At 55.3% G+C, this 26,800-nt stretch overlaps 13 protein-coding genes across 13 annotated transcripts; 6 read left to right on the top strand and 7 right to left on the bottom strand.

Annotated features, from left to right (window-relative positions):
* Positions 1 to 48: 48 nt before the first annotated feature.
* On the top strand, positions 49 to 1,124 carry BKA78DRAFT_83237 (uncharacterized protein). The gene has a single exon (XM_066893826.1). The coding sequence runs from the start codon at positions 229 to 231 to the stop codon at positions 955 to 957; it is 729 nt and encodes a 242-aa protein (XP_066748133.1). The 5' UTR covers positions 49 to 228; the 3' UTR covers positions 958 to 1,124.
* On the bottom strand, positions 1,005 to 2,668 carry BKA78DRAFT_83218 (uncharacterized protein). The gene is made up of 3 exons (XM_066893824.1): positions 2,281 to 2,668; positions 1,752 to 2,012; positions 1,005 to 1,693 (listed from the first exon to the last, which is right to left on the bottom strand). The coding sequence occupies exons 1-3, from the start codon at positions 2,510 to 2,512 to the stop codon at positions 1,053 to 1,055; spliced, it is 1,134 nt and encodes a 377-aa protein (XP_066748132.1). The 5' UTR covers positions 2,513 to 2,668; the 3' UTR covers positions 1,005 to 1,052.
* Positions 2,669 to 2,826: 158 nt separating this feature from the next.
* BKA78DRAFT_292823 (uncharacterized protein) lies at positions 2,827 to 4,271 on the top strand (the record flags this gene model as incomplete). The annotated part of the gene is made up of 2 exons (XM_066886110.1): positions 2,827 to 3,649; positions 3,706 to 4,271. The coding sequence occupies 2 exons, from the start codon at positions 2,827 to 2,829 to the stop codon at positions 4,269 to 4,271; spliced, it is 1,389 nt and encodes a 462-aa protein (XP_066748131.1).
* Positions 4,272 to 4,884: 613 nt separating this feature from the next.
* On the bottom strand, positions 4,885 to 7,011 carry BKA78DRAFT_350161 (uncharacterized protein; the record flags this gene model as incomplete). The annotated part of the gene is made up of 5 exons (XM_066890937.1): positions 4,885 to 5,225; positions 5,310 to 5,696; positions 5,747 to 6,617; positions 6,686 to 6,855; positions 6,972 to 7,011. 5 exons carry the CDS (start codon positions 7,009 to 7,011, stop codon positions 4,885 to 4,887), a joined length of 1,809 nt encoding a protein of 602 aa, XP_066748130.1.
* A 213-nt stretch (positions 7,012 to 7,224) lies between these two features.
* Positions 7,225 to 11,133, bottom strand: BKA78DRAFT_278535 (mediator complex, subunit Med5). Its single transcript, XM_066885593.1, has 6 exons — positions 10,339 to 11,133; positions 10,022 to 10,269; positions 9,402 to 9,974; positions 9,177 to 9,348; positions 8,773 to 9,129; positions 7,225 to 8,722 (listed from the first exon to the last, which is right to left on the bottom strand). The coding sequence occupies exons 1-6, from the start codon at positions 10,949 to 10,951 to the stop codon at positions 7,614 to 7,616; spliced, it is 3,072 nt and encodes a 1,023-aa protein (XP_066748129.1). The 5' UTR covers positions 10,952 to 11,133; the 3' UTR covers positions 7,225 to 7,613.
* A 326-nt stretch (positions 11,134 to 11,459) lies between these two features.
* Positions 11,460 to 12,086, bottom strand: BKA78DRAFT_246768 (uncharacterized protein; the record flags this gene model as incomplete). The annotated part of the gene is made up of 1 exon (XM_066884242.1): positions 11,460 to 12,086. One exon carries the CDS (start codon positions 12,084 to 12,086, stop codon positions 11,460 to 11,462), a length of 627 nt encoding a protein of 208 aa, XP_066748128.1.
* Positions 12,087 to 12,314: 228 nt separating this feature from the next.
* Positions 12,315 to 13,197, top strand: BKA78DRAFT_83167 (uncharacterized protein). Its single transcript, XM_066893822.1, has one exon. It carries the CDS (start codon positions 12,440 to 12,442, stop codon positions 13,025 to 13,027), a length of 588 nt encoding a protein of 195 aa, XP_066748127.1. The 5' UTR covers positions 12,315 to 12,439; the 3' UTR covers positions 13,028 to 13,197.
* A 198-nt stretch (positions 13,198 to 13,395) lies between these two features.
* On the top strand, positions 13,396 to 14,907 carry BKA78DRAFT_246626 (NADP-dependent oxidoreductase domain-containing protein; the record flags this gene model as incomplete). The annotated part of the gene is made up of 5 exons (XM_066884231.1): positions 13,396 to 13,470; positions 13,730 to 13,743; positions 13,808 to 14,186; positions 14,239 to 14,551; positions 14,882 to 14,907. The coding sequence occupies 5 exons, from the start codon at positions 13,396 to 13,398 to the stop codon at positions 14,905 to 14,907; spliced, it is 807 nt and encodes a 268-aa protein (XP_066748126.1).
* A 913-nt stretch (positions 14,908 to 15,820) lies between these two features.
* Positions 15,821 to 17,320, top strand: BKA78DRAFT_330044 (NADP-specific glutamate dehydrogenase; the record flags this gene model as incomplete). Its single annotated transcript, XM_066889729.1, has 3 exons — positions 15,821 to 15,866; positions 15,949 to 16,224; positions 16,284 to 17,320. 3 exons carry the CDS (start codon positions 15,821 to 15,823, stop codon positions 17,318 to 17,320), a joined length of 1,359 nt encoding a protein of 452 aa, XP_066748125.1.
* Positions 17,321 to 18,866: 1,546 nt separating this feature from the next.
* BKA78DRAFT_83102 (CHD5-like protein-domain-containing protein) lies at positions 18,867 to 19,811 on the bottom strand. The gene is made up of 2 exons (XM_066893821.1): positions 19,584 to 19,811; positions 18,867 to 19,510 (listed from the first exon to the last, which is right to left on the bottom strand). The coding sequence occupies exons 1-2, from the start codon at positions 19,672 to 19,674 to the stop codon at positions 19,158 to 19,160; spliced, it is 444 nt and encodes a 147-aa protein (XP_066748124.1). The 5' UTR covers positions 19,675 to 19,811; the 3' UTR covers positions 18,867 to 19,157.
* Positions 19,812 to 20,274: 463 nt separating this feature from the next.
* BKA78DRAFT_350155 (uncharacterized protein) lies at positions 20,275 to 21,375 on the top strand (the record flags this gene model as incomplete). Its single annotated transcript, XM_066890936.1, has 1 exon — positions 20,275 to 21,375. The coding sequence occupies one exon, from the start codon at positions 20,275 to 20,277 to the stop codon at positions 21,373 to 21,375; it is 1,101 nt and encodes a 366-aa protein (XP_066748123.1).
* Positions 21,376 to 21,404: 29 nt separating this feature from the next.
* BKA78DRAFT_292817 (uncharacterized protein) lies at positions 21,405 to 22,415 on the bottom strand (the record flags this gene model as incomplete). Its single annotated transcript, XM_066886109.1, has 2 exons — positions 21,405 to 22,088; positions 22,140 to 22,415. 2 exons carry the CDS (start codon positions 22,413 to 22,415, stop codon positions 21,405 to 21,407), a joined length of 960 nt encoding a protein of 319 aa, XP_066748122.1.
* A 2,485-nt stretch (positions 22,416 to 24,900) lies between these two features.
* Positions 24,901 to 26,536, bottom strand: BKA78DRAFT_306649 (uncharacterized protein). Its single transcript, XM_066887802.1, has 3 exons — positions 25,903 to 26,536; positions 25,530 to 25,832; positions 24,901 to 25,465 (listed from the first exon to the last, which is right to left on the bottom strand). The coding sequence occupies exons 1-3, from the start codon at positions 26,122 to 26,124 to the stop codon at positions 25,235 to 25,237; spliced, it is 756 nt and encodes a 251-aa protein (XP_066748121.1). The 5' UTR covers positions 26,125 to 26,536; the 3' UTR covers positions 24,901 to 25,234.
* Between the last annotated feature and the right edge of the window lie 264 nt (positions 26,537 to 26,800).

The following is a 26,800-nucleotide window of genomic DNA, read 5'->3' as shown; positions in this document are numbered from 1 at the left end:
TAGCTCAAGGTGACGTTGCAGTCGAAAAGGCTCACATCGTGGCGGCAGGGCTGGCCGTGGTCGGTTTGTCGCGCTCGAGTCGCGCGTTGGATTGGGCGCCGGGGCAGCGAGCGAAGCGAAGGACGGGGACGGGGACGGGAAGAACGGGCGGACAAACGACGACTTGCGCATGCGGTCCAGGGCAAGAGTGCTGACTCGTCTGCGGACCGTGAAGCGTTGGTCGTGGAGATGGAGGTGGTCTCTGTGGTGTCTGTGGTGCTTGTGACTGCGGTGCGTCCAATGGTGCAGGTACAGATTGCGGGCGCAAAGTCGCACCGCTCCGACTTTCCGCTATGTCCATGTCCTCGTCGACGACTCCTCCTCGTCCCCTCCTCCGCTCTCACTCGTCATCGTCATCACATCGCCAATCGCCTCTGCTCGCTACAACATGCACACGACCAACCCAGGCACCGTCCAATCGCAACCGCCTCACTCTCCGCCCAAGTCTTGGATGCCGCTCCGGTGCGTCTGACCACTCACCACCACCGCCAGCCGCGCCACCGCGCTCGTGCCTCGACTTCAACCTCAACTTCCCAACTGCCTGGAACACGCAATATATATCTCGCTGTGCCGCTCGGCCCCATCACGGCCTTGTCTGTCCAATCCAGGCTTTCGACTGTCATCGTCCCTACTGTGTTACCCACCCCCTCCCTTCTTCATCATCCATGCCTTGCGACCAACATGGCAGCATCCTCCAAGCAAACCACTCAACGTCAATCCCGACCCTGTCATGGCCAGCGCACGTTCCCCTGCGCGTCTGCTTGGCTGCCGGTCCATACTCGTCCGACCGGCCAAGAGGCAAAGCTATTTCCCTTTCTTCGGGACGGATCGTACGATGCCAAAAGTCAAGCTCTCAAGCGGCAACTGCACTGCCTCTTCCTGTTCTCTATGCGCCAAGGCCCACCTTCTAGAACGTAGGCGCTCATCTTCTGAGCACTGACCGGGAATCCATCATCGGTGGGGCGGCGTCTGCAAGCTTAATCGTTCCGCTACTTCTTTTTGCCGCACCATCTTCACTTCCCAAAAAAGGCCGTGATTTTCTTGCTCCCTTCAGCAGCTTTGGTTGGCTTCTTTGCCGGAGACGGCTTGGTCGGTGTCTTTGCCTGCTTCATGACTGGAGAACCGGTTTTTGCCAACTTCCGGTGCGTCCCATCTTCTTCATTTTCGTCGTCATGCTCCCGCTTGATACCATGCTTGGTTTTTTCCGAAGATGTGTTCTCCTCTTCCGCCTTGACCTGGGCTTCGACTTGGGCATGTGCACCGGCGTCCTGACCATCCCTATCATCATTCGGTTCCGATTTGACAGTCTGTTTCACTTCTTCTTCGGTTCCTTTGCCTTGGGATTTTTGATTGCCGAAGAAATTGGCAATATTGCTCTTGTTCTCCTTGCTGTCAACCGGAATGACAAAGGAGGGCGAATCGTTGCCGACTTTTCCCACGTCTTTGCTAACCGCGTAGCATTCGAGCTCTCCCTGGTACGGCGTGAGGAGAGATTGCAACTCTTTGCTCCACTCCTTTCGGTTCGGATCAAGCCATGTCCGGAGTGCTTCGGAACCGTTGTCGAGGATTACGGGCATGCGGTCGTGGAGAAACTTGAGCTGCTTGTTGGAGCTGGTTGTGATGATGGTGTAGGTGTAGAGCTTCTCCTCCGATCCTGCACCTGCAGATTAGCATTGTGTCGATGTAACGTTGCCGCATAACAGATGCAGTACCTTCGAACTTGACGCAATCCCACAGCCCAGCAAAGCACATCAGCTGACCATCTTTGCGCTTCACAAAATGCGGTATCTTCTCTTTGCCGTTGTTCTCTTTGAGCCATTCATAGAAGCCTTGGGCGACAATGATGCATCTCTTGCGGTGTTTCATGGAGTTCCACAGCCCCCGATTTTCAACAAGGCTGTCATCCCGACAGTTGATCGTCTTCATCATCGAGCCATAGTCTGGGTTCCGCTTCGTCCAGGAGGGAATCAGTCCTGCAAGCGACTCCGTCAGCACCCTGATCACTCTCGAGGAGCGTCACATTCGATAGCATTGTGACAAGGGTTGCGAGCCAATCCTTTCACAGGCGACTGGCAGGGCATTTAAGCGAAACTGTAGTCGAGAATATTGATTTTTCCTCGGTGCTCTATCTTGCATCCGGATCGCATCTGACCGTGCTCCACGATCCAGATGGTCATGCCGGGGCCTCTTTAAGCACCCGACGTTGTCAAAAGGAAAGAAGCGAGGAATGGAATCACCTACCCCATTTCATTGCCTGCAGCTTATACTTTGTTTCCTGGGGGCCATCTTGTCCTGCTTTGGTACAAGGAGCGCTGCCATCAGGTGATTCTTGTTGCTGCGCATCGCCCTGGTCGTGCTCGCACCCGGCACCAGCAACGGAGAAATCAGCGCGGTAGACCAATCCGTGATAACCCGGGGCGAAGTTGTAGCTCTGGCGCACTTCCTCATCTCTCGGCGCATCCTCACAGGGCATCTGCGTTTGCTCGAGCGCCCGCCGAACCTCCGAGGGCCGCTGCAGGTCTGATTAGCCACAATACAACAGACCAACCAAAGGGGATAATGAACCTGATGAAGTGCATATCGTCCACACATTGTTGAATTGATTCACGGTGCGTCAATGGGTCAAAACGAAGGGGGTTGTCTGGTTTGAACAAGAGACGTGGCGGATCTATGCCGTCATTCCCGCGCTTTGGCCAAGCCGGCGTCTGGAGCTTGAGAAAGCACCCGCGTTGGCCGTAGGGCTGAGAACAATCACTTCTGACTTCGTCCGGTCTCCCAACCTTCGCCATGTTTGCTCGAGCGGCCTGCAGGATTCCCGTCCGAACCATCCCCCGCGCGCCTGCGTCGCGACCGCCTCCCAACCTTGGAGCTCGCACAATCGCAAGCTTGCCATCTCGGACGAGACCGCGCCTACAGTCGCCACAATTGACCCGCGTCGGCCGCCGCAATGCCTCGAGGAGGTCCTTCATTGAAGGCTACAAGGCACTATGGAGGGAATCACCGTTTCAGCTTGTCGTGGTGACGGCCATCATTGTGTCTTGCATGGGAGTCTTCGCATGGCTGCCATTCTGGTACATGAAGTATCAAGTCCAGCCGTACCACAACTACCCCGAAGAGGTGGCAAAGAAGCTCCGCCGAGCTATATACTACAGCAGGAGAGCTTCCTTCCAGCCCAAGGAGGTCATTCGGTACTACAGAGAGGCGCTGGCGCTCGCCGACGAGCTCGGCATGGACCCGTTCAGCGACGAGGTGCTGGGCATCCGTATCCAGATGGCGGGCTTCTTCGAGCTCAAGCTCCAGTCTCACAGGTCCGCCATTGACATGCTCGAGCTGGTCAAGAACGACTGCTACCTCTGGATGGACAAGCTGGGCGACAAGCATTGGACCGACGGCAAGCGCACCCGCGTTTTGATTCGCATCATGAGCATCCACACCAAGCTGGGCGAGCTGTACTCGAACCAGTACGTCAAGGACTTCAACAAGGCCGAGGAGAACTTGCAGACGGCCATCTCAATCGCCATTGGCGAGAAGATGCGCCGCCAGCGCGACGGCGTCAAAGTAGGGGAAGGCGACTGGATTGGCGACGACGAGCTGGGTGCCGAGATGGAACGTACGTAGCTCCATCATATTACCCTCTCCTCTGCAACCTGACTGACTACTCAATAGAACTCGGCCATGTCTACGAAGCCAGCGACCGCCACTTCCTCGCCGCCCCACTCTTCCTCCAAGCCATCCGCCTCTCGCCCAAGGACTCGTGCCACACGGCTGTCCTGATGAATAACGTCGCCATCTCCCTCGCTCAGACGCCGCCTCCCTCGGGCCCCGCCTACAATTCTCCCGTCTTTGAAATGACGACGGCCGATCCTGCCCAACAACAAAAGTACAATGACCAGGCGGCGTCGGCGCAAAAGAAGTATCAAGCTGCCAACGCGGCGGTTGCGGCTGCGGCGCAGGGCATGCCGTCGCGCCCCGAGCAGGGGCGCCTGTGGGCGCAAAAGGCGATTGAGCTGGCCGCCGGCATCAAGCCGCCCGTGCGCGACGAGGAATGCGACATGGCGTGCGCAGTAGCGACGCACAACTTGGGTGAGTTTGCGGAGATGGAGGGCAAGATCAAAGAGGCGAGAAAGTGGTACAACGAGGCGAAGAGTCTGGCCAAGGCGATTGGGTTTGAAGAGGGGGTGCAAATGGCGGATGAAGGCGTCAAGAGGTTGAAGGGCAGGAAAGACGAGTGAGGAAAGTGAACCGTACTGCAAGTCGGGTGAAATCATGAGGTGAGGAAGCCCAAATCTCATCAGCCTTTGGTGAGGCTCGTCCGCATCGAATGTGCGTTTATGGGAGCATTCGAGTTTTGTGAAAAAGCGTTGTTTTATATCCCACCTCCAATGCAAAATCAGCCCCGTAAAATTTCCGAGTTTGTGGTACTAAGATATATGAAGCTTTCCACCAAAGACGCCTGCTGGCGAGGTGCGGAAAGACCCTCCTTCGTAGCGTCGTATGTGTGCAGAACAGCATACTCTTCACTGATCGATTCCAAACTGCATCGCTGCTGAATGCTCCATATGCCGTCAGGCCCTGTCTAGCCCAGGCTTTCTGACCTGTCTGCCTTGCCATCCCGCCAACCCACTTCTACCTCTCATTCCATCCGTCTGTCGCTCGCTCTACAAACAATCGATCCACATGTCAATCATTACAGATACAGCGCACGCTCCGACATAGTAGTAGTAGTAGCATCAGTTCAACCCCGTCCAAACCCTTCAGCTTTTAAATAAAGTATGTAGCCTCCCAAACACACGCTTTCCCACGTAGTCATCTCTTCTCCGCCGGTAGCCAAGACACTCGACAGCGCTACGAAATGCCTAACCCCCTCGCGTCTTTCTCCTTATCGTCGCTTGTCGCGCTCTCCCTCCGGCTGGGGCCCCTGCTGCTCCCCTCGAGCGCCTCTTGTTCGAGGAAATTCTGCCACAGTTCGGCGAGGCTCTCTTTGTTTGCCTGCGCCGAGGCTGCGTGCGCGGAACTGGTGTGCGAGGTGGCTGAAGAGGTTGAGGTGGTGTCGGCGGCGAGAAGAAGGTCGGTGTTGAGAGAGGGGGTGGAGGGGGTGCGGCGGAAGGGCGAGAGGGGTACGCGGAGCGAATTGGCGACTGTCGCGGTGGAACCGGGGCGAGAGAGGCCGGCTGCTTCTTTTTGCTCTATTTTTAATAGTCAATAATCAAGCGGAAGAACTCAAGGGGTAGACACGGAGTCGGTCCGCAAAGCTCGGGATTCTAGCTTACCATCCGTCCAACCAAGAAGTGCAGCAATCAGCTGTAGCACCTGGAACTTCTTTGGGTCGCTCCTGTCCAAGGCGAGGAAGTGCAGGAAGTGATTCGTGACGATCTGCCTGTCGACGTTGTCCTCCGGCCTGCCTTTGCGCAATATGCGCAGCGCCTTGGTCAAGTGGTCGTTGAGGATGACGGCCTCATGCCTGAGCTTGCCAATCAGGAGGTTCTTCTCCTTGACTTCTTTTTCAAACGGTAGCGCCCTTTCGAGCTCCTTTTGTGTCTTCTCCAGCTCCTCCTTGGCCTTTTTGGAAGCCTCTTCGGCGGTTTGTAGCTGTGCGCGCAAGCTGTCGAGCTGCGTTTGGGAGTTTTCGACGATTTCGCGGAGCTCCTTTTTGCGTGCTTTTTGCTGTCAGCCTTTGAATTGCCGCGAGTTCCAGTGAGATACTGACCATCTTGAATGTCCCGCAGCGCTCTTTGGAGCCCATCTACTGTCGAAGTCTGCGCGTCCCGATCGCTGACTGTCCGGTCCAGCGCATCCCTCAAGCTGTTGATCTGCTCCTCAAACTCCGACACTTTGTCCTCCAGGTTCTCTCGTAGTGACCTCTCCTCCATGGCCAGTACTTCCCAGTCCTGCATCGCTTGTTTTGCGGTCTCGAACTCCTCCCTAGCGTATGCCTCGCGCTGGATCAACTCGTCCCGCTCCTTGATCCAATTCTGCTGCGACAGGTTCGCCCGCCCCCTCAGCTCTTCAATCTCCTTTTGTTGCTCTTCTCCCCGCTTGCGAAGCCGCTTGTTCTCCTCGTCCAGTGCGTCTGCTTCCTCGCGCTCCCGTCGGTTCTGCTCCTCCAATTCCTCGATCTGCGCGCGGGTTCGCTCAAGCTCCTCGGCATCAGCCTTCATGCGCTCTCCCAACTGCGTCTTGATCGTATTGACTTTTCCCCGGAGATCTTTGTACTGGTTCTCCGCATGCTCCTTGCCCACCTGTGTCTCGGTGAGCTGGGACTGCACCTCCGCCAGCTCCGATTCATGCTTGCTTTGTATCGTCTCGAGCGACTTGCGCAATTGGGTCACCTCTTCCCGCAGGGAGTCGCGTTCTTTGGCGAGGGCATCGAGCCGCTCCGTTGTGTCGGCGTCCATGGTGGGTGTGGAGGAGGAGACTTCTGGGGGAGGGGTTTGCTTCGGCGGCGACGGCGGTGGAGCGGTAGAGGTGGTGTTTGTGCGTGCGGAGCCATTGCTCTGGGGCCGTGTGTCGGGATCTGCTTGATGGTCCTGCGCGTTCGCCTGTGTCTTTGGTCTCGCCTTCTTGTCCGGAGATGGCTTCTACAACCGCAATCAGCCCCGAGCCTCGCTATGGTGTTTGAGATTGCATCATCGCGAGAGTACAGTACCTCTGACGAATGCACTGACTCCACGTCGTCGTCCACTTCCGCCTCTTCGGCGTCGGCCCCGGCCGCGTTGCTGGCGCCGTTTACTTGCGGGTCGGGGGCATTGTGCTCTGGTTTAGGGCCCACGCCCTTCTTCTTGTTCTTCTTTTTCTTGGATTTGGGTGTGGTCGGAGCTGAATTGGAGCATACGTCAGTTGTGCGCCAGAAACCAGGGCAATGGGTGGGTGCTTTGGTGCTGTAGCGGATCCAGAGTGGACGGGATCAAGGGGTGAGCTGGAGTAGGACGCACCTTGTGGCAGCGGCGGTGCGCTCTCTTGTGTGGGAGACATATTCGCCTTCAGCAGGTCGCTGACGGAGGTAGAGGAACTATGTCGCCCAAGGCCTACAGCGTACATTGCACTCTGCCCGTGGCGTTTTAGCGCGCAGGTGTCCAAAGGACAGCTCCCGCGAGAGCAGCCTTGGCGCCGCGACCCTTGCTGCTGCTGACGCAACACCCAACGCGGCATGGCAGCTGAAGCTGTTTTTGAATTTTAAAAGCTTGCGTTTCTTTTACAGAGACCTTCTGGCATTGTGTACCCAATCAAGGCTTCTCGAAAAAGTCTACGTCCTAATTTCTACCCCAAAGGTACCGTCGTCTTTACCTCAGGCACTTCTACCGAGTTCTGCCGGGAATCCTTAGACTCGCACCTGATCTTTTTTGTCATATGGTCTCTTTCTGATGTAGGAATAATGGATCCGTAGTCACCAGCGTCTGTATGACTGTCTTCGTAGGTCATTTTTATGTTTTGGTCAAGGTCAGTAGAACAATCAGACTGCTCAACCAAGCCACGCCACACCCTAAAGATATTTTGAGCTTATCTTGGCTCTCCAACACCCCGACCCTACAAAGAAAGGTTCTCAAACCAATCCGAACGACTCTCATCTGCCTCCACTAGAAGTTGTACTCGTCTTCCAAGACTAATCCGGAGAACACATCGTCGTCCGTCCCGGCCGCCGCTCCATCCAACATGTCATCCATGCTTCCCAACCCCTCAAGACCACCAGAGGCGTCTCCAAGTCCATCGAGACCAGTCCCAGTGCCCGCTGCTCCAAGCCCCAGGTCGTCTGCAATACCAGCACCCGGTGCTACGGCTGAAGCGCCAGATGCCTGCGCTCCACTGGCTGCACTGTTGTCGCCTGTCGCTGGTACGCCCATGCCCATGTCGACTCCGGTGGCAGTCATTTCGATGCCTTGCATCAGACCGGCCGCGGGGAGGTGTTCCAACTGCGGACCGGCCAGTTGCGCTTCGACTCGTCGATGGAGTCGGACGGCTGCCTCGGCAAGAGCAGGGTCGGCCATGAGAGCTGATGGATCGTCGAGTTCCTCCTTGAGCATTTCCCGCAGGTTAAGTCTCGTGCGTGGTGGATTTGCGACGGGGACAGGGCAACTGAGCCAAGAGACTGGAGTGCAGCTGTTGGTGTGAAGAGGTGCGCAAATCAAATTGACTGCCACGTCGAGGGCTACAGCTCCAGTTCCATTGGCCGTTTGATTCTTGATTTCCTCGAGGATGGCCTGTAATACCTTACACGTGCCGACGACCTGCAGCGCGGAGAAAATCTGCCGATGAGTGTAAGGAGGTGGCGTGGGGTGGATGTCCGATTGACCGTTCCAAACTACGAGATTGTGGAATGTATATTTGATAGCATTCCGGAAAGATCCTCCCGGGGTGGCTATCCAAGCATCGAGTTCGGAAGAGGATGCGTAGGGAGTCCGCTCATAATCATGATTAGAGCCTATTATGTCGAGTAAAGCACTGATGTCGTTCCTAGACGGATGCCGCCGTTGGAGCTTCCTTAGGCAGTGTTCAAGTCGCCGTGCGACCATTGAAACAATGGAGCTATGGATGGATTGGGCATCTCCTGATATTGATGTGGGACGAATTAGTCTGGAGAGAATCTGGATGGTAATATCGATTTCCTTTGGTGTTTGTTCAAGCGCATGCGATGTCATCCATGTTACAGCGCCGACGAGCGAAGGAAGTAGAAATGTCTCAAGAAGAACTGCCACCGGTGAGCAACCGAGTCAGCCAAACAAAAGGGTCAATACTTACACTCCAGGCCAGATTTGACATCGTCTATGCTGACAGCATCAACAGAGCAAGCGTGGATGGTCCCGCTAAAAATCGTTGGGACTAAGAGGTAGAAGTCCTGCGGTTTGCAGCTTTTCAAAAGATCGTCGCTGATTCCTTCGGAACCATATAGACCACGCACCCAGCCATCGAGGTACTTGTGTTGCTCTTCGCTGAGCTCGTCCTGGGTCAGGCTGATATGGCCTCGCTCAATGAGCTGCGCAATGAATGACCCATGTTCAACTCCAAAGTCAACACTCTTGAGGTCGTGACGCAGCACAAAAGCTTGTATCAGTAATAGGACTGCACCAAACTCATCATACACGGGTTGGTACTCGCCTGAGAACAATTAGCTATGGCTCCGAAAGCTTCAAGGAAAATCTTACTTTGCTCTTCCTCGTGCTTCCACGAATCGAGAAGCTGGCACAGAGGCTGTAGGATACTTGCTGGTGATGTATATTGGAACATCACATCCAGAGAGCGGGGCTTCCTTGATAATGCGTTGCAAATGGTCTTTAAAGACACAGTGTCACGAGCCATGCAGAGATTCCGGATCAACTGCAGAATCTACGTCAGCACTTGACTACTGACCTTCTCCAGAGTCGACTTACCTCAGTCATGGCCTGAACAATAGTCCCAGCATTCCCATCCATGCCTTCCATCTCGTTGAGGTACTCTTCGACACGCTCGAAATTGTTCGAACATTGTGCCACAAGATTCTCTTTCAAATGCTTTTCAGCAACACCATTCATGGGTGTTTCCCCAAGGAGGCGTTCTATGCTGGCTTCGGGAATAAGCTGGTGTAGAGCACAGGCAAAAAGAAAATCCTGGCGCACGTCTGACAGCGCGCTATTGACGCTCACTCCATCGCCAAAGGCCTGAGAAAAGGATGGAAACGCATTTCTGTCAATGTGGTTCAGGGCTTGAGTGATGCACATCTCTGGGGTTAAAGGTGGGAACATCGACCCAGCGAGAACAGCCAAGAGAGTCGGCACCTTGTTCACGAGAAATGATCGAAAGTTGAACAGAGTCTCGTTTGACTCGCTCCTGTAGGTGGAATTGGCTGCAAGAACATCGAAAGAGGCAGTAATGAGGTCGATCGCCAAAGACTGAATATCCCCTTTGTATCGGGCCTGCAGGTAGTTGAGAATCATGTGGTCGTCGGTCAGGGGGCGGGCAGCGAGCTACGAATATCAACATCTGACGTCTAGCTTTTGCGGACGTTACATACCAAGGAATTAACAAACACGTAGAGACCAGCTCTGGTGTTGATGACTGGAAGATCCATGACCGTCTCAAGCTGGAGACCCGCGACGTCGATACCGTTGTTTGCGGATCCATCATCAACGGCACTGGCTCCGTGGTCAGTTAATGCGTATTGCTTTTGCAGCATTCCCAGTCGGTCGGCCAATGGCAATGAGGCATGGCTCAGATGCGGCATGAATGCCGTGATGGACTCGGATAGCGCTTTGGAAGCCCCTGTGAATGCATGAGAAATGATCAATCAACTGCTTCTTGTTTGGCTTGAGATAGGGTGCTGGCACGTACACTTTGGGAAGACTTTTTCTAAAACACCAGCAATCTTTGGATGTTCTAAAACGGCAATTACGAGCAACCCAAGACTAGTGATGGTCGTTGTGCGGTGGCCCTGGGTTCCATCGGCTATTGAGTTTATCACTGACTCTGTGGCCTGCGTTGAACTCATGGTAGACATCCACTTGGCCAGGAGCGCCAGGGTCTTTTTGGCTTCGGGAACTTTTTTAGGTCTCTCATTCACCATGTACGTCCTGGATAATCGAGCAAAGACCAGCTCCTCGAGTTCCGGCGAGACGTAGGTGGGAGGCTTCGTTTGCGTGTCTCCCGGCTGGGATCCGTCGGCAATCGTGTTGGCCTCTTTTGCATGACGGAGCAAAACTTGCAAAACATCCGAAGGGTCCAGAAGGTCCAGAGTTAGCGACTTTTCCAGATAGACCACCACTAGGGGATCGAAATAAAATGCGGACAGGGTTTTGGGCCGAAGCAGTGCCTCTGCGAGCCCGGTGCCATCCTTGGGAATCCTCCTTCGCAGGTCGTGCGCAAGCCTTTCGTAATCATCGGTACCAATGCGCTTTCTCAAGCAGCTGTCGATGAAGAGTGTCCAAGTGTATTTTGCTTTTACCATGTTGAGATGTCGATGTCCGGGATGTGGAGATATGCGAGAAGAAGAATGGGTGTCGTGGTGATGATCTCTCCAAAAGCTCACATGGCTCTCTCACTATGCATGCGCTTCTTTTTGTCTGGTTCCGGAGCGTTTGTTGAATCTGGCAGGTGATGAGCCTCCTGATGCTCTTCCTTGTTTTGGTGTTGGTTCGGGGCTGGTGGGGCCAAGCATCTTGCACGTTGAGAGCCAGCGGCCGGTAGCGAATCAAAGCTCTTAGTAAGCGCGGACGATCACGGGATTCCAAGTCAAGACATTTAATCGACACCAATATGTTTGAGAATTGCTTTAATAGAGAGATGAATTTGATCGTGACTTTTGTTCAATGCATGCCCGAGTGATATCATGGTGTGCCGTTTCCCTATGCGGCAACAGAAAGCGCCTCTGGGTGCTCCTCGACTCCCTGCTCGCGACGCCATGCTTAATCTCCAATCCCGCTTTCCCAAGCAAAAGCTCAATCATCAAACAAAAATCATAACGGCGGAATGTTTTCCCCGGGCTCATCCATCGCCTCCGGAGCCCGTGGACCAACCATCCAGTCCTCCATCATCAGCCATTCGCTCCAGGTTTTCTCGGCGCTCTCAATCTCTTCTAATTGAACGTTTTGGAGCGGCTTCATAAAAGGTACCGTTTCGTGGGGAGACATGTCATATTGGTATTTGACTTTAGCCCAACCAACGCTTTTGGCGGCGAAAAGATAGTTGCGGCGTTCGCATTCCTGGATTGGACCAATGCCTTTTCGCCAGTCGTCGCCGAAGAATCCGTGGAGTACGCCGTCCCTGTCAAAACCAGTAACCACAAGGCGGCGGATAAATGGTACTAAAGAAACCCAGGCGGGTGTACCGGGTCTCGGCGCATGGGCGGAAGCATGTCTAGACCAGCTAGCGGCGGGATAGGCTGTCGGGCCGGTGCCGGGAGGAGGAATGCTCATAGAGGCCATGACTGGGTTCGCGGACCACTGGAAAGGGAGACATATGTTGATGAGAGCAGCAACGGCTTGAACTGAGCCATCGTGCTGGGCGTGGTCGAGAAAGTAGCGCTGGCAGCTCTGATAGGCCGGATGCCATTCGAATATGTCGAACTGCGGGTCGCCAATCATGGCTCTTCGCGGGCCGTCGGAGGGCGGTCCAGAGTTGGAGAAGGGCACGGAGCGAGATGACGAGGCGGTTGGAAAGCCGTTGGAGACATTTGGGTAGGCCATGAGCGGCCGCGGCGTCAGGGGGCGCAGAGAAACGACGAAACCGGCGTCGGGGTACGCGCCTCAAGGGCTTGCGCGAGGGAGTTGTGGAGAGCTCGTGGTCGCAGAAATGAATATTGAGATGGAGGCGCCGGTAGATTGGGGTCGCAGGGAGTAGCGGGAGCTTAAGCAAGGCGGACTGGCATCAGAGGGCCGAGGCGGTGGAGAAGAGAAATGATGCGATGAATTGAGTAAAGGTACCTGTCGAGAAGTGGATGGCAGCCTTGACTAGCGCATATTGGCCAAGGGCCTTTTTATATGTATACCTTTCTTTTACAAGACTACTGCGGACGCGCAACAGACGCGCCTGGACGAGCTGGAGCTGCAACCGCCGCCAACAGACGCATTGCTTCTTTTGGAAGGGTAGCAGGGAAGCAAGGCGCGATGCCATCTGGTCAGGGTCGTGGGCCTGGGGCCTCTGCCCTATACGATTCACGCAAAACACGACCAGGGTACGCGAGCGAGCGAGCGACATGGACGCCTGCAACACGTCCTTCACCTTCACAGATGAGCTGAAGCCAACCTGCCATGGCACGACAGCCGCCTCCAGCGCCGTGGCAATGTCTCTGGAACTCTGCGCCGGCCAGGTCGAGAACGGTCCACCTCCAAGTTCCTTTTTCCAAGCCTCTCAATTTTCAGTTTTGGCGAGGCTGCAAAATTCAGGACCATCTGGAGGTTGGACACGGGCAGCAACGCGGCAAGAGATGATGCCTTGCATGTCGCCCTGGCGGTATAGCTGGATCCACACTCGTATATCGCCTTCCTCACAGTTGCGGACTGGAGGCTCCATCTGCCGGCGCTGAATCTCATCGAGTCGAAGAAGCTTCAATTTCGGTGACTGCAGACTTCAGCTGCAAGCCGCAAGATCGCCGCATGTAAGGTAAGCTGAGAGATCAGTGTGCCCGGGCACCCGCCCGCGTCGCCGCGACCGCGGGATTGGGTCGCCAGTGTCGTCATCGCATCCTGCCTGAGGTTCCGCTTCTCGCTCTTACTGAAGCTTTCCTTCAACTGCCCCGCCATTGTTCCATCTTCAACCTTTCTTCTCCCATAACGTCGTCGCATACACAATGGCTTTCTCTCTGAGCTCTCGCGTCAAGGTGCGTCTACAGCTCCCAATGGCGCTCGTGTCTGCTCCAGCTAACCTGCCTGTCAGCTTGCCAACGGCCTCACCATGCCATCGATCCACCTTGGCGTCTACATGACCCAGGGCAAAGAAACCTTCAACGCTGTGCAATATGCGCTCGAGGTAAGCCACAGCTTTACTTGGTCCCAGCCCCATGCACCCGGATACACTTGAGGAGCCTTGTAGCACGCCTGGCGCGTCGGTGGCTCGCCAGACCCCGCCGCAGCTTCCAAGAATACGTCTTGACTTGGATCTCACCCACACATATCCACACCCACCTCGACGGACCCCATGAAAAGCTTGGCCACGTGCGCTGGACGATGCATATTCTTCCGAAACATCAGCCTCACTCTTTAGTGACCATGCAGCTGATAACTCCCAGGCCGGCTATCGTGCGTACGTTTCCCCAATCAATTTCGCTTTAGGCTTGCACCGATAATGATGCCGTTCGGATTTCAAGTATCGATTCCGCTCAGATGTACCACAATGAACGCGAGAGCGGCCAGGCAATCAAGGCTTTCCTCGCGAGCGCCGACAACAAGGATGGCTTGAAGAGGGAAGACATTCACTTCACTACCAAGCTTGCATCCAATGGGTCTTACGATGTCGCGAGGAAGGCCATCAAGCAATCGCTCAAGGCTTGTGACCTCGGGTACATTGACCTGTTCTTGTTGCACAGCCCTTACGGAGGGAAGAAGGCGCGACTCGAGTCGTGGAGGGCTGTTGAAGATGCCATTCAAGACGGAGAGATCAAGACCGGGGGCGTGAGCAACTACGGCGTCAAGCACCTTCAAGAGCTGCTTGACTCCAACCCGCGTGTCCACCCCGCTGTCAACCAGGTAGGTACTCGCGTTGATCCCGTCAGACAAGTGTTTGCTAATGCCTGGGTAGATTGAGGTACACCCCTTCAATACTCGCACAGACATTACCACCTTTTGCCGGCAGAACAACATCGTCGTCGAGGCATATGCCCCCTTGGTGCGCGCTCTCAAGATGAAGCACCCGACCATTGTCTCCGTTTCAAAGAAGTACAACTGCACCCCTGCGCAGCTTCTTGTACGCTGGAGCCTGCAGCATGGTTACGTGCCGCTGCCCAAGAGCGTCTCGAAGCAGCGCATCGTAGAGAACGCCGACGTCAGTGGATTCGAAATCAGTGAAGATGATATGAAGAAGCTCGACAGCTTGGACGAGTACCTAGTGACAGGTGAGTGCTTTCTCCTCCCTTTAACAACTTCGAGGATAGGCAATCTTGGAGACCGTGCTGCATTCGACAACCCCAGGATCCCCCACGCTCCCCCGGATGCGGGCCGGCCAATGTGTTCACGGTCGCAACTCGAACAAAGCTGCCGCTAGCCAGGGAGTTTGCGCAAGCAAGCTGGAGATGCGAGATGAAAAATTAAAGAGGTCATGCTGTCACAACCGGCTGTCGGCAGGCGGGGGAGGCAGCAGTGGATGCGGCTCCAAGTGCTATCTATTGATATTGCCACTCGGCAGTGGTTTGAATAATTGCGCTGACAATAAGATGCGACGACAGACTGGGATCCGACGGACTGTGCATGATGAGTCTTTGGGGTGACATGATGAGCGCTGCGGAGGAGGAGCTGGAGGCTGGAGCAGCGACTGTGGAGGCGGTTTGGGGTTCAGGTCGAGTGATGGCCGCTACCGGAGCATGGCGTGAAGTGAGGTCCCTTGAGCGACAGGGATTGCGATAATCTACGACCAATGAGGCTAAAGAGTCCCTCTGGCGGCGAGGAATCTATTGGCTGGAGATGATCTATATCCTTGCGGCAAAAAAGTTGGATCCGACAACTGACTGGCGTGGGATGCCAATGCATGCACCTTGAAGGTTGAAGAATGCGCGCGGAAATGCAGCAGCCGCATCAATTGAACGGAGCGCACCGGGAAGATTTTTCTGCAGTGGCGGCTCGGGTGAGCTGACAGTCGCTGGCAGGACGATGCGAACCCGGAAGAGAGATGCGGCGCTCGAGCCCGTTTCTGTTGCGCGCCTCGACAGCGAGCAAAGTGTAACGTAAACAGAGCCTCCGCAAAACGGCAGTCCTGACGGCCGATGACGGTCAGAAATGAAAACGCGAATTCCAGGGACCAATCGTCGCACTTGGCCTTATCTGTGACGTTCGCGCTGGTCGAAGCTGTCCCTTTCGTCCCGCATCTGATCCAGCCGTCCTGATCGAGCTCTTCACCAAGGGAGCATGCACGCCAGCCAATGGTACCTCCCCGCCGCCGGCTGCCTCCCCCTCTATCATCGACCCGGCTTCCTCTCCCACGCTACCCACGCGCCTGCATGTGCCCTGTGACGTGCCTCGACGCAGGGTGTGAAGCTCTGTCGCCGTGTCCCGAGCTCAAGCTACCGCCTTCATAAATATCCACCACAATGCGCCCTCCCAATTCCATTCTCTGACCACCTGCCGCCTTCAATCTCCCAACTCAACTCCAGTCCATCCAACCCGCCAAAATGTCCAACCTTCCCGTCGAGCCCGAGTTCTTCCAGGCCTACAACGGTATGCCCCGCCATCCACTACCCCTCCCGAGATCGGCCAACTTTTTTCCCATCATCACATGTCTAACGGTTCCCAATTGTAGAGCTGGCCTCGACCCTCGAGAACTCCACCCTGTTCGAGAAGAACCCCGAGTACAAGACCGCCCTCAAGGTCGCTGCCGTCCCCGAGCGCGTCATCCAGTTCCGTGTCGTTTGGGAGAACGACAAGGGTGAGGTTGAGGTCAACCGCGGTTACCGTGTTCAGTTCAACTCTGCCCTTGGCCCCTACAAGGGTGGTCTCCGTTTCCACCCCACTGTCAACCTCTCCATCCTGAAGTTCTTGGGTTTCGAGCAGATCTTCAAGAATGCTCTCACTGGCCGTAAGTCAATTGAAGGATTCTTGGATTTGTCACGAGTCATGGAAGCTAACTATTTACAGTGAACATGGGTGGTGGCAAGGGTGGCTGCGACTTTGACCCCAAGGGCAAGTCTGACGCCGAGATCCGTCGCTTCTGCCAGTCCTTCATGCGCGAGCTCCAGAGGCACATTGGTGCTGACACTGACGTCCCCGCTGGTGACATTGGTGTTGGTGGCCGTGAGGTTGGTTACATGTTCGGTGCCTACCGCCAGGCCAAGAACAAGTGGGAGGGTGTCCTTACCGGCAAGGGTGGCTCCTGGGGTGGCTCCCTCATCCGTCCCGAGGCCACTGGTTACGGTCTCGTCTACTACGTCGAGCACATGATCAACTACGCCTCTGGCGGCAAGGAGTCGTTTAAGGGCAAGCGTGTTGCCCTCTCCGGCTCCGGCAACGTTGCTCAGTACGCTGCTCTCAAGGTCATTGAGCTCGGCGGTACCATTGTCTCCCTCTCCGACTCCAAGGGTGCTCTGATCGCCACCGATGCCGCTGGCTTCACCCCCGAGGTCATTGAGGAGATTGCCAACATCAAGCTTGAGCGCAAGGCCCTGACTGCTTTCTCCAACCCCGCCTACAAGTACATTGACGGCGCCCGCCCCTGGACCCACGTCGGCCAGGTCGACGTTGCCCTCCCCTCTGCGACTCAGAACGAGGTCTCCGGCGAGGAGGCTGCCCACCTGATTGCCAACGGCTGCAAGTTCATTGCCGAGGGCTCCAACATGGGCTGCACCCAGGAGGCCATTGACGCCTTCGAGGCCCACCGCAAGGCCAACAAGGGCTCTGCCATCTGGTACGCTCCCGGCAAGGCCGCCAATGCTGGTGGTGTTGCCGTCTCCGGTCTCGAGATGGCCCAGAACAGCCAGCGCGAGAAGTGGACCTCGGAAGAGGTTGACGCCAAGCTCAAGAACATCATGAAGAACTGCTTCGACAACTGCCTGTCGACCGCCAAGGAGTACATCCCCTACGGCGAGGGCGAGTTCCCCAGCTTGGTCGGTGGTGCCAACATTGCTGGTTTCACCAAGGTCGCCGCCGCCATGAGGGACCAGGGTGACTGGTTCTAAACTGGACGTCGTCTCCAACTTTACTCCCCTTCGACGATACCAACTAGACTTGGGGACTAGTTTTTGATGAGCTCGTCCCTGGCTTCGTTTTTTCATGAAAAAAAGACTTTATATTTACGGCGGCATTTCCCACATTTGGATGGTCTTTTAAAAAGCGGGCTTTTTTCTTGCACATATATACCAGCATGATTTCGACACGAAATGAATATTTATGAAGATGAACTTTTACTTACCCATGTCTTTCCTACTTGTGGCATCTGCCTGTGCCTGGCGGACTGCCCATCCGCTGTGGAATTTCGTGTAAGCTGGGGGAGCAAACTGACCCAAAGAGCCTCAGAGCCTTGAGCGAGTTCGCTCCCTGAGTACGACTCCATCCCATTCCATTATCAACCGTTGAGCCAGAGACCCGCTCGGCGGAGCACCTTTTCACGTAACGGTTGACCTTCTGAAGCAGCATCTACCGTCTCCATCCGAAATCAAGGAACTACGAGCCCGACAGCACCCGACGGTTGCGAGCCCAGTACCTCCCGAGCGGGTCGGCTCGGGGGCAACGGGGGTTTGTTCGGCGCCGGCGGGACGCGCGCGTCGTCGGCGAATCGGCGACTCGCGTAAGTGCCGCGGCCCTTGTCAAACTTTTTTGCTTGCTGGGCGCGTCGTCTTCTTTCATGCCTCAACAACACCATCCATCGCCAACGCCAATCGCGTTCAGAGACGACACCTATCGATGCGAAGCTGCAGTCCTCGATCGTTTTACCACTCCCGCAGCAACAACAGTCTCTGGCTGCATCGGCCACCTTCTCGGTGGGCTTTGACGAGTTGCTCAGCCTTCGCCCTGCCTCACACGATGGCGACATCGACACCGATGCAATACGCTTGGGTTGAGAGATGACCGAGTCAAAGGGCTGGTCGGGCAGCTGGACATTTGCTGCAGCACTCGAAGACACCTTTTCAATGTACTCGAGCCGCCGCTTGCTTTGAATCGATTGATGGCATCGACAATGGAAGCAAGGCTATTCTCGAGGGTCCGTCGCTCTGGCTGTCTGTGCTCTCACAGCAACCACCACCGTGCTCAAAAGAGGATGACAACGGCACTTGTCGCAGCAACGGACGCACATCAACTCGCGATGAAAGGAATGTTGGAAAATTTCGAAGACGAGGGCTGGTCACTACTCTGCAACATCCATCGCGCTCTACAAAGGCTTGCGTTGACAAGGCTGCTGCGATCTTGCACCAAATCCCAGAGCCACCAAAGGTAAGCACGCTCAGACGAACATGTTGTGTCTGTCTACAACCTCAGCACAAAACAAATCCCATCAGTTCCCACTCCCTCTCATCCCACAAACATGCCTCTGGTTTGGCGCTTTCGAAGACTCGGCGATCTCATCTATCCCACGGTCACGAGTTCAAAAAGAACGCCTAAAGCGACACTGGGTTGCCAAAACCCTCTCCTTCGTGTTGCAGTTTCTGAGCCCTTTGCGGTCATGAAGATGCTGCGTCTAATCTGTGAGAGACATTTCTACCTTTGGTAGCATTGTAGATAGCTGCAATTAAATTTTGACTTCGAGCTCTTGATCCTGCATGCTCCCATCGTGACTGTTTGCAGCGTCGGCGTTGAATGTTTGCCCTTTCGTCTTCCTGGAGTATTTCTCATAGCTGTGGAATATGGGCACGGGTGCTTCTCGAGGCTGTGGCCTTGTCCTGTAAACTCCCATGCTGCTTTGACTCGTCATTCACAATGGTCAGCGCTTGACGCCAGAATCCCAGCTTTACTCTCATAACAACCGAAGCCTCGACTTTTCATCATATTCATGTTTTCTCCACTGACAACCTCGGCCTCTCACAGCTCCTTCTTCTCTGTGCCAGCAGGCATCGGTTCTTCCATCTTCTGCTTGTTCCCTTGCACCCTTCTCCTGACGCCCAAAACCCACAACGCAGCCAGCGCCTCGCCGACCATGCCGACCACGCTCGCGCACGCAAACCCCCAAACCTGTATGCTGACGCTGCCTGTGGGCGCCTTGGGAAACGCCAGGATCCACTCTACGTAGCGCGGCACCCAGCCCTGCGGGATCCAGAAGAGCGCCTGCTTGGCGTACCAGAACTGCAGCACGAGCTTCAGGCCGTTGGTGCCGAGGAAGCGGAGCGTCGAGACGGTGCGGTCGAAGGACGTGCGCGAGGATTTGAGGGAGGCGTCTGTTGAAGGTTGGGTGTTAGTGTGACTGGTTTGCGGCGTGGGTGGATGGCTCTGGCAAGATTGTGGACGTACCGATCTTTTGGTATTCGGCGTACACCTTGTCGTGTGCGCGTCGTATCTTGGCCCAGCGCGCAAAGTCGTCCTGTGCGCTCACGCTGTTCATCTCTTTCTTCAGGCGCAGGACTTCGCCGCGCAGGCGCGCCTGGTCGCGGGCCGCTTGCGCATTAGGCGTGGGGAGTTTGTTGTACAGGAGCCATAGCTGTGATGGGAGAGACCCAAGAAGTCAGCGGACAGTACCGAATCGAAAATGCGACAGAACGGTGACTACGGCAGCAGCAGCGTTGGGGAGCGCTAGGTAGCTGGCAGCTGGGTGTTTTGCGGTGCCGGACATACCAGGTCGTTGATCGTGGCAGCACCAACGGTGTTGATGAGGTGGATCACCAAGGTGAGGATGAACACGACCAGCAGGAGGGACGCCATGGCGACAGGAAAAAGCCAGGTCGTGGTGTTGTCAAGTTGAGAGCTGCATCCATGTTGTTCGATGGAAATCTGGTCTTAGCGCGCCCGCGGGGACGGGTCCAGTTCGTGGCTGACGTCGGCTGCTTCCTGTTCTTTCACCGTTGTCCAACCAGACGACCTACACCATACCAAAAAGTCATTAAACTCAAGCCGTTCTTACTACCATTCGCTCTGTTGCAAGAAGAGTCGCCAAAGTCGATTTCAAGAACGGCCGGTTCCAGGTCTCTCCCTTTTCCTGCCCAGCATGGCGCCCAAAACCTTGAGCATGCCTAGCGAGGCCATGCAGTTGCGCGCCTACAACGCGCTTGTTGACGTCTTCAACAAGTATGAATCCCGCACCATTCAGATTGAGATTCTTCCACCTGCCATATCTCCCCCGGAAGGATCACTGCTACTGGAAGACGAAGAGGAGGGATCCGTCGGAATACCCAAGGCGGTCCTTCTCAGCGCGTTCCTTGCTGCTCGCAAAGTCTTCTTCGATACAAGACATGCACTGACCGGTCCGTCCGCAAAGCAGGCAATGGATGCCACTCGCGTCGTCCTTTTGTTTGACCCCGAGCACTTGACTGCGGCGAACTATCGAAAGCGCTACCTTTTGAATGCAAGAAGAGAAGGGAATGCAGATGGAGTAAGCTTGATGTCTTTGGTTCAAAGAGAACTGATGTTCCTGTTTACTATCTTCTCGTCGCCTCTGTTCCGCCATACCAAGTCGCCAACGTTGTGGTCCCACTGCCTTTGGATTGCTCGGAATCATTGGGAAATCGAATTGGATTGGGCGCAGACCGTTGGTGCCCATCAAGGTGGCGCCTCTGACGACGCAAAGACGGCCGTATCTCACTGGCTCTTCTTCCAGCACTGGGAAAAGGTAAAGGACGCAAGTACGAGCCATCCAAAGAACTACCACGCCTGGCACTTTATGCGGAAGTTCGTCCAGCATCTCTCCGAGCGCTTGCGAGATCGACCAGAGTATGAGTTCGAAAGCGACTTCGTAAGGCTCCTGCAAGAAACGCACCAATGGTGCCTCAAGAATCCAAGCGACACATCCGGATGGTCCTTTTTGTCGTACTTGTTCTGCCGACCGGAAGCCAAGGGCCGAGAGAAGCTGATTTCCGAAATCATGGAGAATGTCCTGAAGCTCGTCTGGGATTTTCGGTGGCGCCATGAATCGATCTGGACCTTTGTTCGCACTGTGCTCGCCGCGAGAGACTTGCTACCGGAAGAGTCGCGCGCCAAACTTGTTTGTGATTTGGAAGAAAAGTACACACATGAAGAGCGTTCTGACGGGAATGCTACGGAGCCCCATCCCGCCGCCGTTGCTGTCAAATGGATCCGGAGTAATTCTTGAGTTGTACGAATCCAGGGACTGACAGACTCTCATCCCCACATGGCGAGTATCGCGCGTCGGATTCCCCAGTAGCCGTACTTGAGGATTGTGTGGAGGCCCATCGACAAAATCTTCGAAACCCCCAGCACGATCGCAACGATCCCGAGAGCGAGACCAAGTGGGATGCTGCCGGATCGCAGCTCGTGAAAGGCCTTTCCCGGCGCCTCGGCCAGGACCTTCAGGAACATCAGGAAAGGGCACTTCGTGCCCGCCTCCACTGGGACTTGCGGTGTCTCCGGTCGCTCGCCGGTCTCGCCCTCGGTGCTGGGCCGCTCTTGAAGTCGAGGCTTGACGGCCTTGGGCTGCCGCAGACGATACTGTGGGCCAGGCGAGTAGTGCGCCACCATCTTGCTCCAGTCTAGCATCACCTTGACCGAGCCCTCTTCGATGAAGTGCTCCGGTCGTCTCCGATTGAAGTGGCTCCCATACGGGCGGAGGGACATGGAGTTGATGGCGTAAACCGTCGACGTGTTGATGAAGGAGTTTTTCAACATCTTCTTGTCGCCCTCCAACAAAATTACCGGGGTCCTGAGCCCGTTCTCCCACATTTGCAATCGCGGGTGAGGTTGAGATGGCGAGATCGGCAGGTACCCCTGAATCCGCTCCTGCTCTGGCCTTGTGAACGGGGTGGGGCCGAATCGCTGCTCCAGAGATCGACTATTGAATGAGGTGATCTACTGTGCGTCAGTCCTCAGACGGATAACAAAAAGGTCTCGAGAACTTACGATGAAGAATTGGACTCGGTCCCTTGAGGGCCTTGAGCAGACGACGACGGGGTGATTGTACACATCATCAGCCCCACCCTCAAATTTTGGATGGACTTGCTGGACCGCGTTCTTTGGTAGCTCTGCGATGGATGGCAGCCACAGGATCCGGCCAATGACAATGTCGGAGGAGCAAATGGAATCGTCGTGCACATGAGCGGAAATTCGACTTTTCGGAGGAGAAGCCGAATCCACGATGACGGAACCCCGTTCGACTTTGAGAGAAGATGTATCCATGTTGGCTACGGCGAAAGAGCAAGGAGAAATGCGAGGCCGCAGGGAGTTATCGTAGTCCTCGGAATCTGCTGATCTGAAGGCTGTGCTGATATCGTCGGGTGCGGTGGGTGTGGTGTTGAAGAGGAGGCTCTGCTGGTTCAGAGTAGAGATACAGTGTATCAAGACCTCGCGCTTTCACTTCCCATCTCGCCGCTGGAAAGGGGTCACATTCGCGCAGCCGCAGTTCAAGTCACATGGAAAGCGAAAGCCGTTGCCTATTCCATGTCATTCCGGAACCTACTCCTTTGTCATCACCAAGCAGCTTGCCCAAGACCTAGATGGCAGGTGGGCAAGACTCCGTTGTACCCGCCCCGCCTTGACCGTGTGCCTCGAAATCATCTCACGAGAAGCATTGGCCTTCTTTGACCTTGCCATTCAGCCTTTTCATTGCAATAGCAATCCAATGACTGGATCTTGTGACTTTGAGAATCTCGCCTGGTTACTATGGTCTTGTCAGCCGCCCTGATCAGTTGCAAAGCGTGACTGCAATTCAGCGCGGGCCGCCAGCGTGGAAATCTTCCCCTTGCAAAATGGGGCAGAAACTTCATCACAGAGGTCTATCCTCCATTTACACTATCTTGACGAGACACTGAATTCTATCTACCCGAAATGAGCACTAGGATTCTTGACATTGAAAGCACCGAGAAAGGGACAGGATGGCATAGCAAAAAGAAGCCAGGGGTGTTGTTGGGTGGTTTTGGGAGTTGGAACGATACCGCTGAAGTGAGGACTCGGAGCAAGTTGAGGTCTTTACAGCATATAAGGTTGCTTATGCATGTCTTTTTTGATCATGTCTCCTCAAATAGACTGCGTCCAAGTTTGAATGGTTGATTTTGAGAGCTTGCGCCTGCGAAACGATTCAAGATAATTTAAAGGATGAGGGAGACATAAGCCACCTTTGTGTGAATGTTCAATTATTCGTCTTCGACGCTCAAGCAGAATCTGGAAACGACATGCAGCATCGAATACGTTTATCTATGACACTTGCATCGGCTACAGACTACTATTGAGTCACGTAGTCTTGAGTATTCCCGAGAGATTTGTCCGATTTCTATAGATCTCATGCGGTCCTCCCTCAATGGCATAGAAGTGCCTGCTTGGGGTGTATGCATGCTGCGGACCATACCTGCCTACTAGTCTGGCATCGTCTGGGACACAATTGACAAGTCTCGGAGCTTCAGAATCAGAATAAGATTCTTGTGCGTCCTGTGTTCTTGTTCTTAGCGGCAAAAGATTTGTGAAGCGTTTCTCTGCATGCCTACAAACTGGCTACGGACTGGTGGGCGACACGATTCGCCGGTGGTCTGCGGAAAGGAGGCCGTTACCTGGAAATACTTGCCTTTGCACACCACATGCGCAACATGCATTGTGTTCGTCTATCTGCTGTCTGCCGTTGTCTTGTCTTTGACTACCACAAAATTCACATTCACGACTGCACCCACGAGCCTCGGCAAGCCCAGCAACACACATCGTCCCTTCCCTCTGGACATTGCACCCCTCGGAAGCACCTACTACCTGCCAGCAAAGTGGCATTTAGCAACCCAGCCACAACGGCAGCACCTCCGCAGCATCACCACCACCACCACCAGAACAAGGCATTCGCTCTCTCGCCAACGCCATCCGACCGGGCTGACAAGATACGCGATACATCCTTAGTACCCAGCAGCCGACTTCTTACATGCATATATGTACTTCGACTGCAGCCGCCCACCCACCATTTCCTTCGATGCATTTTTCTCATCGCTCTCTCTCCCTAGCCAACTGCCTTGGCAGCGGTGGCTGGCTGGCTGGCTGGTTGCATGACCACCACCACAACCACCAACTCCACCAGCTCGTCCCCGTTCCCGGATAAGTCTGCTAGCGCGCAGCCATCTAACTAGCTACAGAGATGGCTTTCGCAATGTGCAGCCACATGTACTAAGCATTATTGCCAAGCTGGGGGGAGGGCGTCACTGGCGAGTAGCCGTTGCGGCGGGTCCACCTAGTCTACTTACTCCACAGGTTGCCTCGTTCGTATCGTGTGGTGTGGTGTGCGTGTCGTGTGTCTGGTGGTCACATGTGGTGTGATGGGCACCCCAACCTCGAGCACTCAGACGGAACCCGAACGCAACGCCCAACACCGGCGGGCGCTGGCCTGGCCTCGCCTGTAGGCGAAATTGTGAGCACGAGGCAGCCGGCTTGCGCGAAATGCGGGGTGAATGAAATGGTGGAGAGATGTAGAGAAAAACGTAGTGGTGTGGTGGCCAAGGTAGGAGGTGGTCATTACTTGCTTAGGACGACTACTAGATAGTCGGAGGCAGGGAGGGTCCGACTAGCCGTCCAGGACGCAGGGAGAGCGAGTGACAGGGGGATCGCCTCTGTTGAGGTTGTACGTGCAGGGTTGAGCGAGTGGCGAGGGCCAGCGTCCCTGGGCCGTTGACTGCCGGGCGAGTTTTTTGATACACGATGATTGCTTGTTTTCTGACAATAGTTTGCGAGCCGTTTTGAATGCGCATTGCATTTTCAATCTATCGTAGTCCGAACATTGAGGAAAATGCACGACAAAATTCCATGATGCTCGTTCTAGCGTGGTGGCCAGCTCATGAGCACTTCAAGCGAGCGGCGGGGGGATTGGTGGTGATGGTTGTGTAAACGAGGGGACAGCCACGGCACCAGTCTTGAACACAAAGGAAATGGATGATAATGAAGCCATGCTGATTTTCTCTCAAATATTCCAGTTTGGTGAGGTACGCCCATGCCCGAAATATCAATCACACATGTCATACAATCAGCGACGGAAATCAACGAGCAGCGGGGATCGTTTTGGGTCCGAAGACGTCATCAAGCAGGCCACTCCAGAACTGCTTGAAGCCGCCGTCGGACGAAGCCGAAGAGGCAGTGGGTTTGGGGGATTCAGAGATGCCGTCGAAGTTGATGGAGGTGTTGTCCGTCACGTCGGACAGGGCGGACGGCGGGTGGAAATAGGTGGTGTCGGCCGAGACAGTGCTGATGACAGGGCGCATGGGCTCAGGCTGGCGGAAGGGTTTCTCGTCAGTCATGAGGGTCCTTGTTTCAGGAGTTCAATTCAACACTCACCTCTGGGGTCTCGGTCTCGAGCACTTGGGCCTTGGGGGAGCTGAAGTTGACCTGGGGAAGCAGGGGGACGCGCACGGCAAAGGCTTGAGGGGTGTCAACGGCAACGGACTCGGGGAGGTATGCAAAGTCGATGGTCGAAGTATCATTAACCGCCTTCAGAATCCTGCTGGTGTTGAAATGGCGGACGGGCTGGGCAGGGGTAGCGTCGGTGGCAGCAGCAGCGGGAGTGGGACGTTTCTTGTCCTTCTCAATGGCAGTGCTGAAGCCGCGAGCATGCAAGTCGGTCGTCAAACGATCGGTCAGCTACGGGAACGGCAACCATGGTTAGCCATTTTTTAGGGACCTTGAGACTCGGCAGTATTCAGGGCCTCACCTCTGCCATAGAACCGGCCGTGGGCAGATTCCTGCGGGCGCATTCGGCCTGGAGACCTGCCACATCCTTTGGAATGTTGACCTTGGGCCGTTCGGACGACGAGAGCAGCGGCGAGGCGTACTCGGCAGGGCCCGTCATGTGCAAACGGCGGACCCAGACTTGCCTGCCATGGGACGACAGGTACTTGAGGGAGCGCATGGAGGAAGCTCTGCTGGCAGACATGATGATGATGGACTCAATTGAAGTGTTGGGAAAGGAGTATATGTAAATGCAGGAGCGCTGAGGCGGGAACTGAGGCAGGCAAGCCAAGCAGGGGCAGGAGTAGACAGGATGCGGCCAAGAGGAAAAAGATGGAAACGGATGGTCGCGGGGAGGGAGGGAGGAGGCAGACAGGCTTATGAAGGTTTCACGGAAGCATTCCAGACGATAAGACGACCTGACGCGTGAGAGGCCATCTAGGGCTGGCTGGCCATGCTGGAGTCCGAGTCCGAGCTTCCCCGTTGTTGAGCGGAGGTCGAGCGGTCAGTCAGTTGGAGTGTCACGAATCACGAATGAGCGAGTCAGTAATCGGTTCCCGACGACACCCGTCTGGAATAATCACGCTCTCCGCCGTCCAGCTCCATCTCCATCTCACCTCCATCGGCTCCCCGCCGGCGGCCTGCTAACTTATAACCAGCAAAAACCGTCTTCCTAGCAACGGCGCCGTCAGGAATAGCTACTCCTAGATAAACCTGGGATGCCTCACCCACGTGAGTGCCTTGGCATCTGGTCGTTTTCGGGCGCCGCCATGGCTTCGACCCTCGCAGCCAACCAAGAGGGAGCCCGCTGCCCAGGAGACCAGCTCGCCGTCACAGTGCATGCGGCTGCTCCCTCTCTGCCCTCATCCACCACCACATTG

The sequence above is a fragment of the Phyllosticta capitalensis genome (assembly GCF_038381095.1).
Source record: "Phyllosticta capitalensis strain CBS 128856 chromosome Unknown BKA78scaffold_2, whole genome shotgun sequence".
In the NCBI taxonomy this organism is placed as follows: Eukaryota; Fungi; Ascomycota; class Dothideomycetes; order Botryosphaeriales; family Phyllostictaceae; genus Phyllosticta; species Phyllosticta capitalensis.
Note: the sequence above shows the minus strand (reverse complement) of the source record. Positions and strands in the feature narration are given on the sequence as shown.

What these genes read in the sequence shown, in the direction of transcription:
- BKA78DRAFT_83237 (XM_066893826.1), top strand. Translation starts at nt 229, where the DNA reads ATGGAGGTGGTCTCTGTGGTGTCTGTGGTGCTTGTGACTGCGGTGCGT.
- BKA78DRAFT_278535 (XM_066885593.1), bottom strand. Translation starts at nt 10,951, where the DNA reads ATGGTAAAAGCAAAATACACTTGGACACTCTTCATCGACAGCTGCTTG. An exon ending in AGAAAAAGTCTTCCCAAAGT is followed by an intron (nt 10,270 to 10,338) that starts GTACGTGCCAGC and finishes ATGCATTCACAG; the next exon opens with GGGCTTCCAAAGCGCTATCC. An exon ending in GAAGCACGAGGAAGAGCAAA is followed by an intron (nt 9,130 to 9,176) that starts GTAAGATTTTCC and finishes AATTGTTCTCAG; the next exon opens with GCGAGTACCAACCCGTGTAT.
- BKA78DRAFT_83102 (XM_066893821.1), bottom strand. Translation starts at nt 19,674, where the DNA reads ATGAACAGCGTGAGCGCACAGGACGACTTTGCGCGCTGGGCCAAGATA. An exon ending in CGCCGAATACCAAAAGATCG is followed by an intron (nt 19,511 to 19,583) that starts GTACGTCCACAA and finishes AACCTTCAACAG; the next exon opens with ACGCCTCCCTCAAATCCTCG.
- BKA78DRAFT_83218 (XM_066893824.1), bottom strand. Translation starts at nt 2,512, where the DNA reads ATGCCCTGTGAGGATGCGCCGAGAGATGAGGAAGTGCGCCAGAGCTAC. An exon ending in GCTGCAGGCAATGAAATGGG is followed by an intron (nt 2,013 to 2,280) that starts GTAGGTGATTCC and finishes AGTCGCTTGCAG; the next exon opens with GACTGATTCCCTCCTGGACG. An exon ending in GGATTGCGTCAAGTTCGAAG is followed by an intron (nt 1,694 to 1,751) that starts GTACTGCATCTG and finishes CTGCAGGTGCAG; the next exon opens with GATCGGAGGAGAAGCTCTAC.
- BKA78DRAFT_83167 (XM_066893822.1), top strand. Translation starts at nt 12,440, where the DNA reads ATGGCAGCCTTGACTAGCGCATATTGGCCAAGGGCCTTTTTATATGTA.
- BKA78DRAFT_306649 (XM_066887802.1), bottom strand. Translation starts at nt 26,124, where the DNA reads ATGTCTGCCAGCAGAGCTTCCTCCATGCGCTCCCTCAAGTACCTGTCG. An exon ending in CGGCCGGTTCTATGGCAGAG is followed by an intron (nt 25,833 to 25,902) that starts GTGAGGCCCTGA and finishes CCGTTCCCGTAG; the next exon opens with CTGACCGATCGTTTGACGAC. An exon ending in TCGAGACCGAGACCCCAGAG is followed by an intron (nt 25,466 to 25,529) that starts GTGAGTGTTGAA and finishes CCCTTCCGCCAG; the next exon opens with CCTGAGCCCATGCGCCCTGT.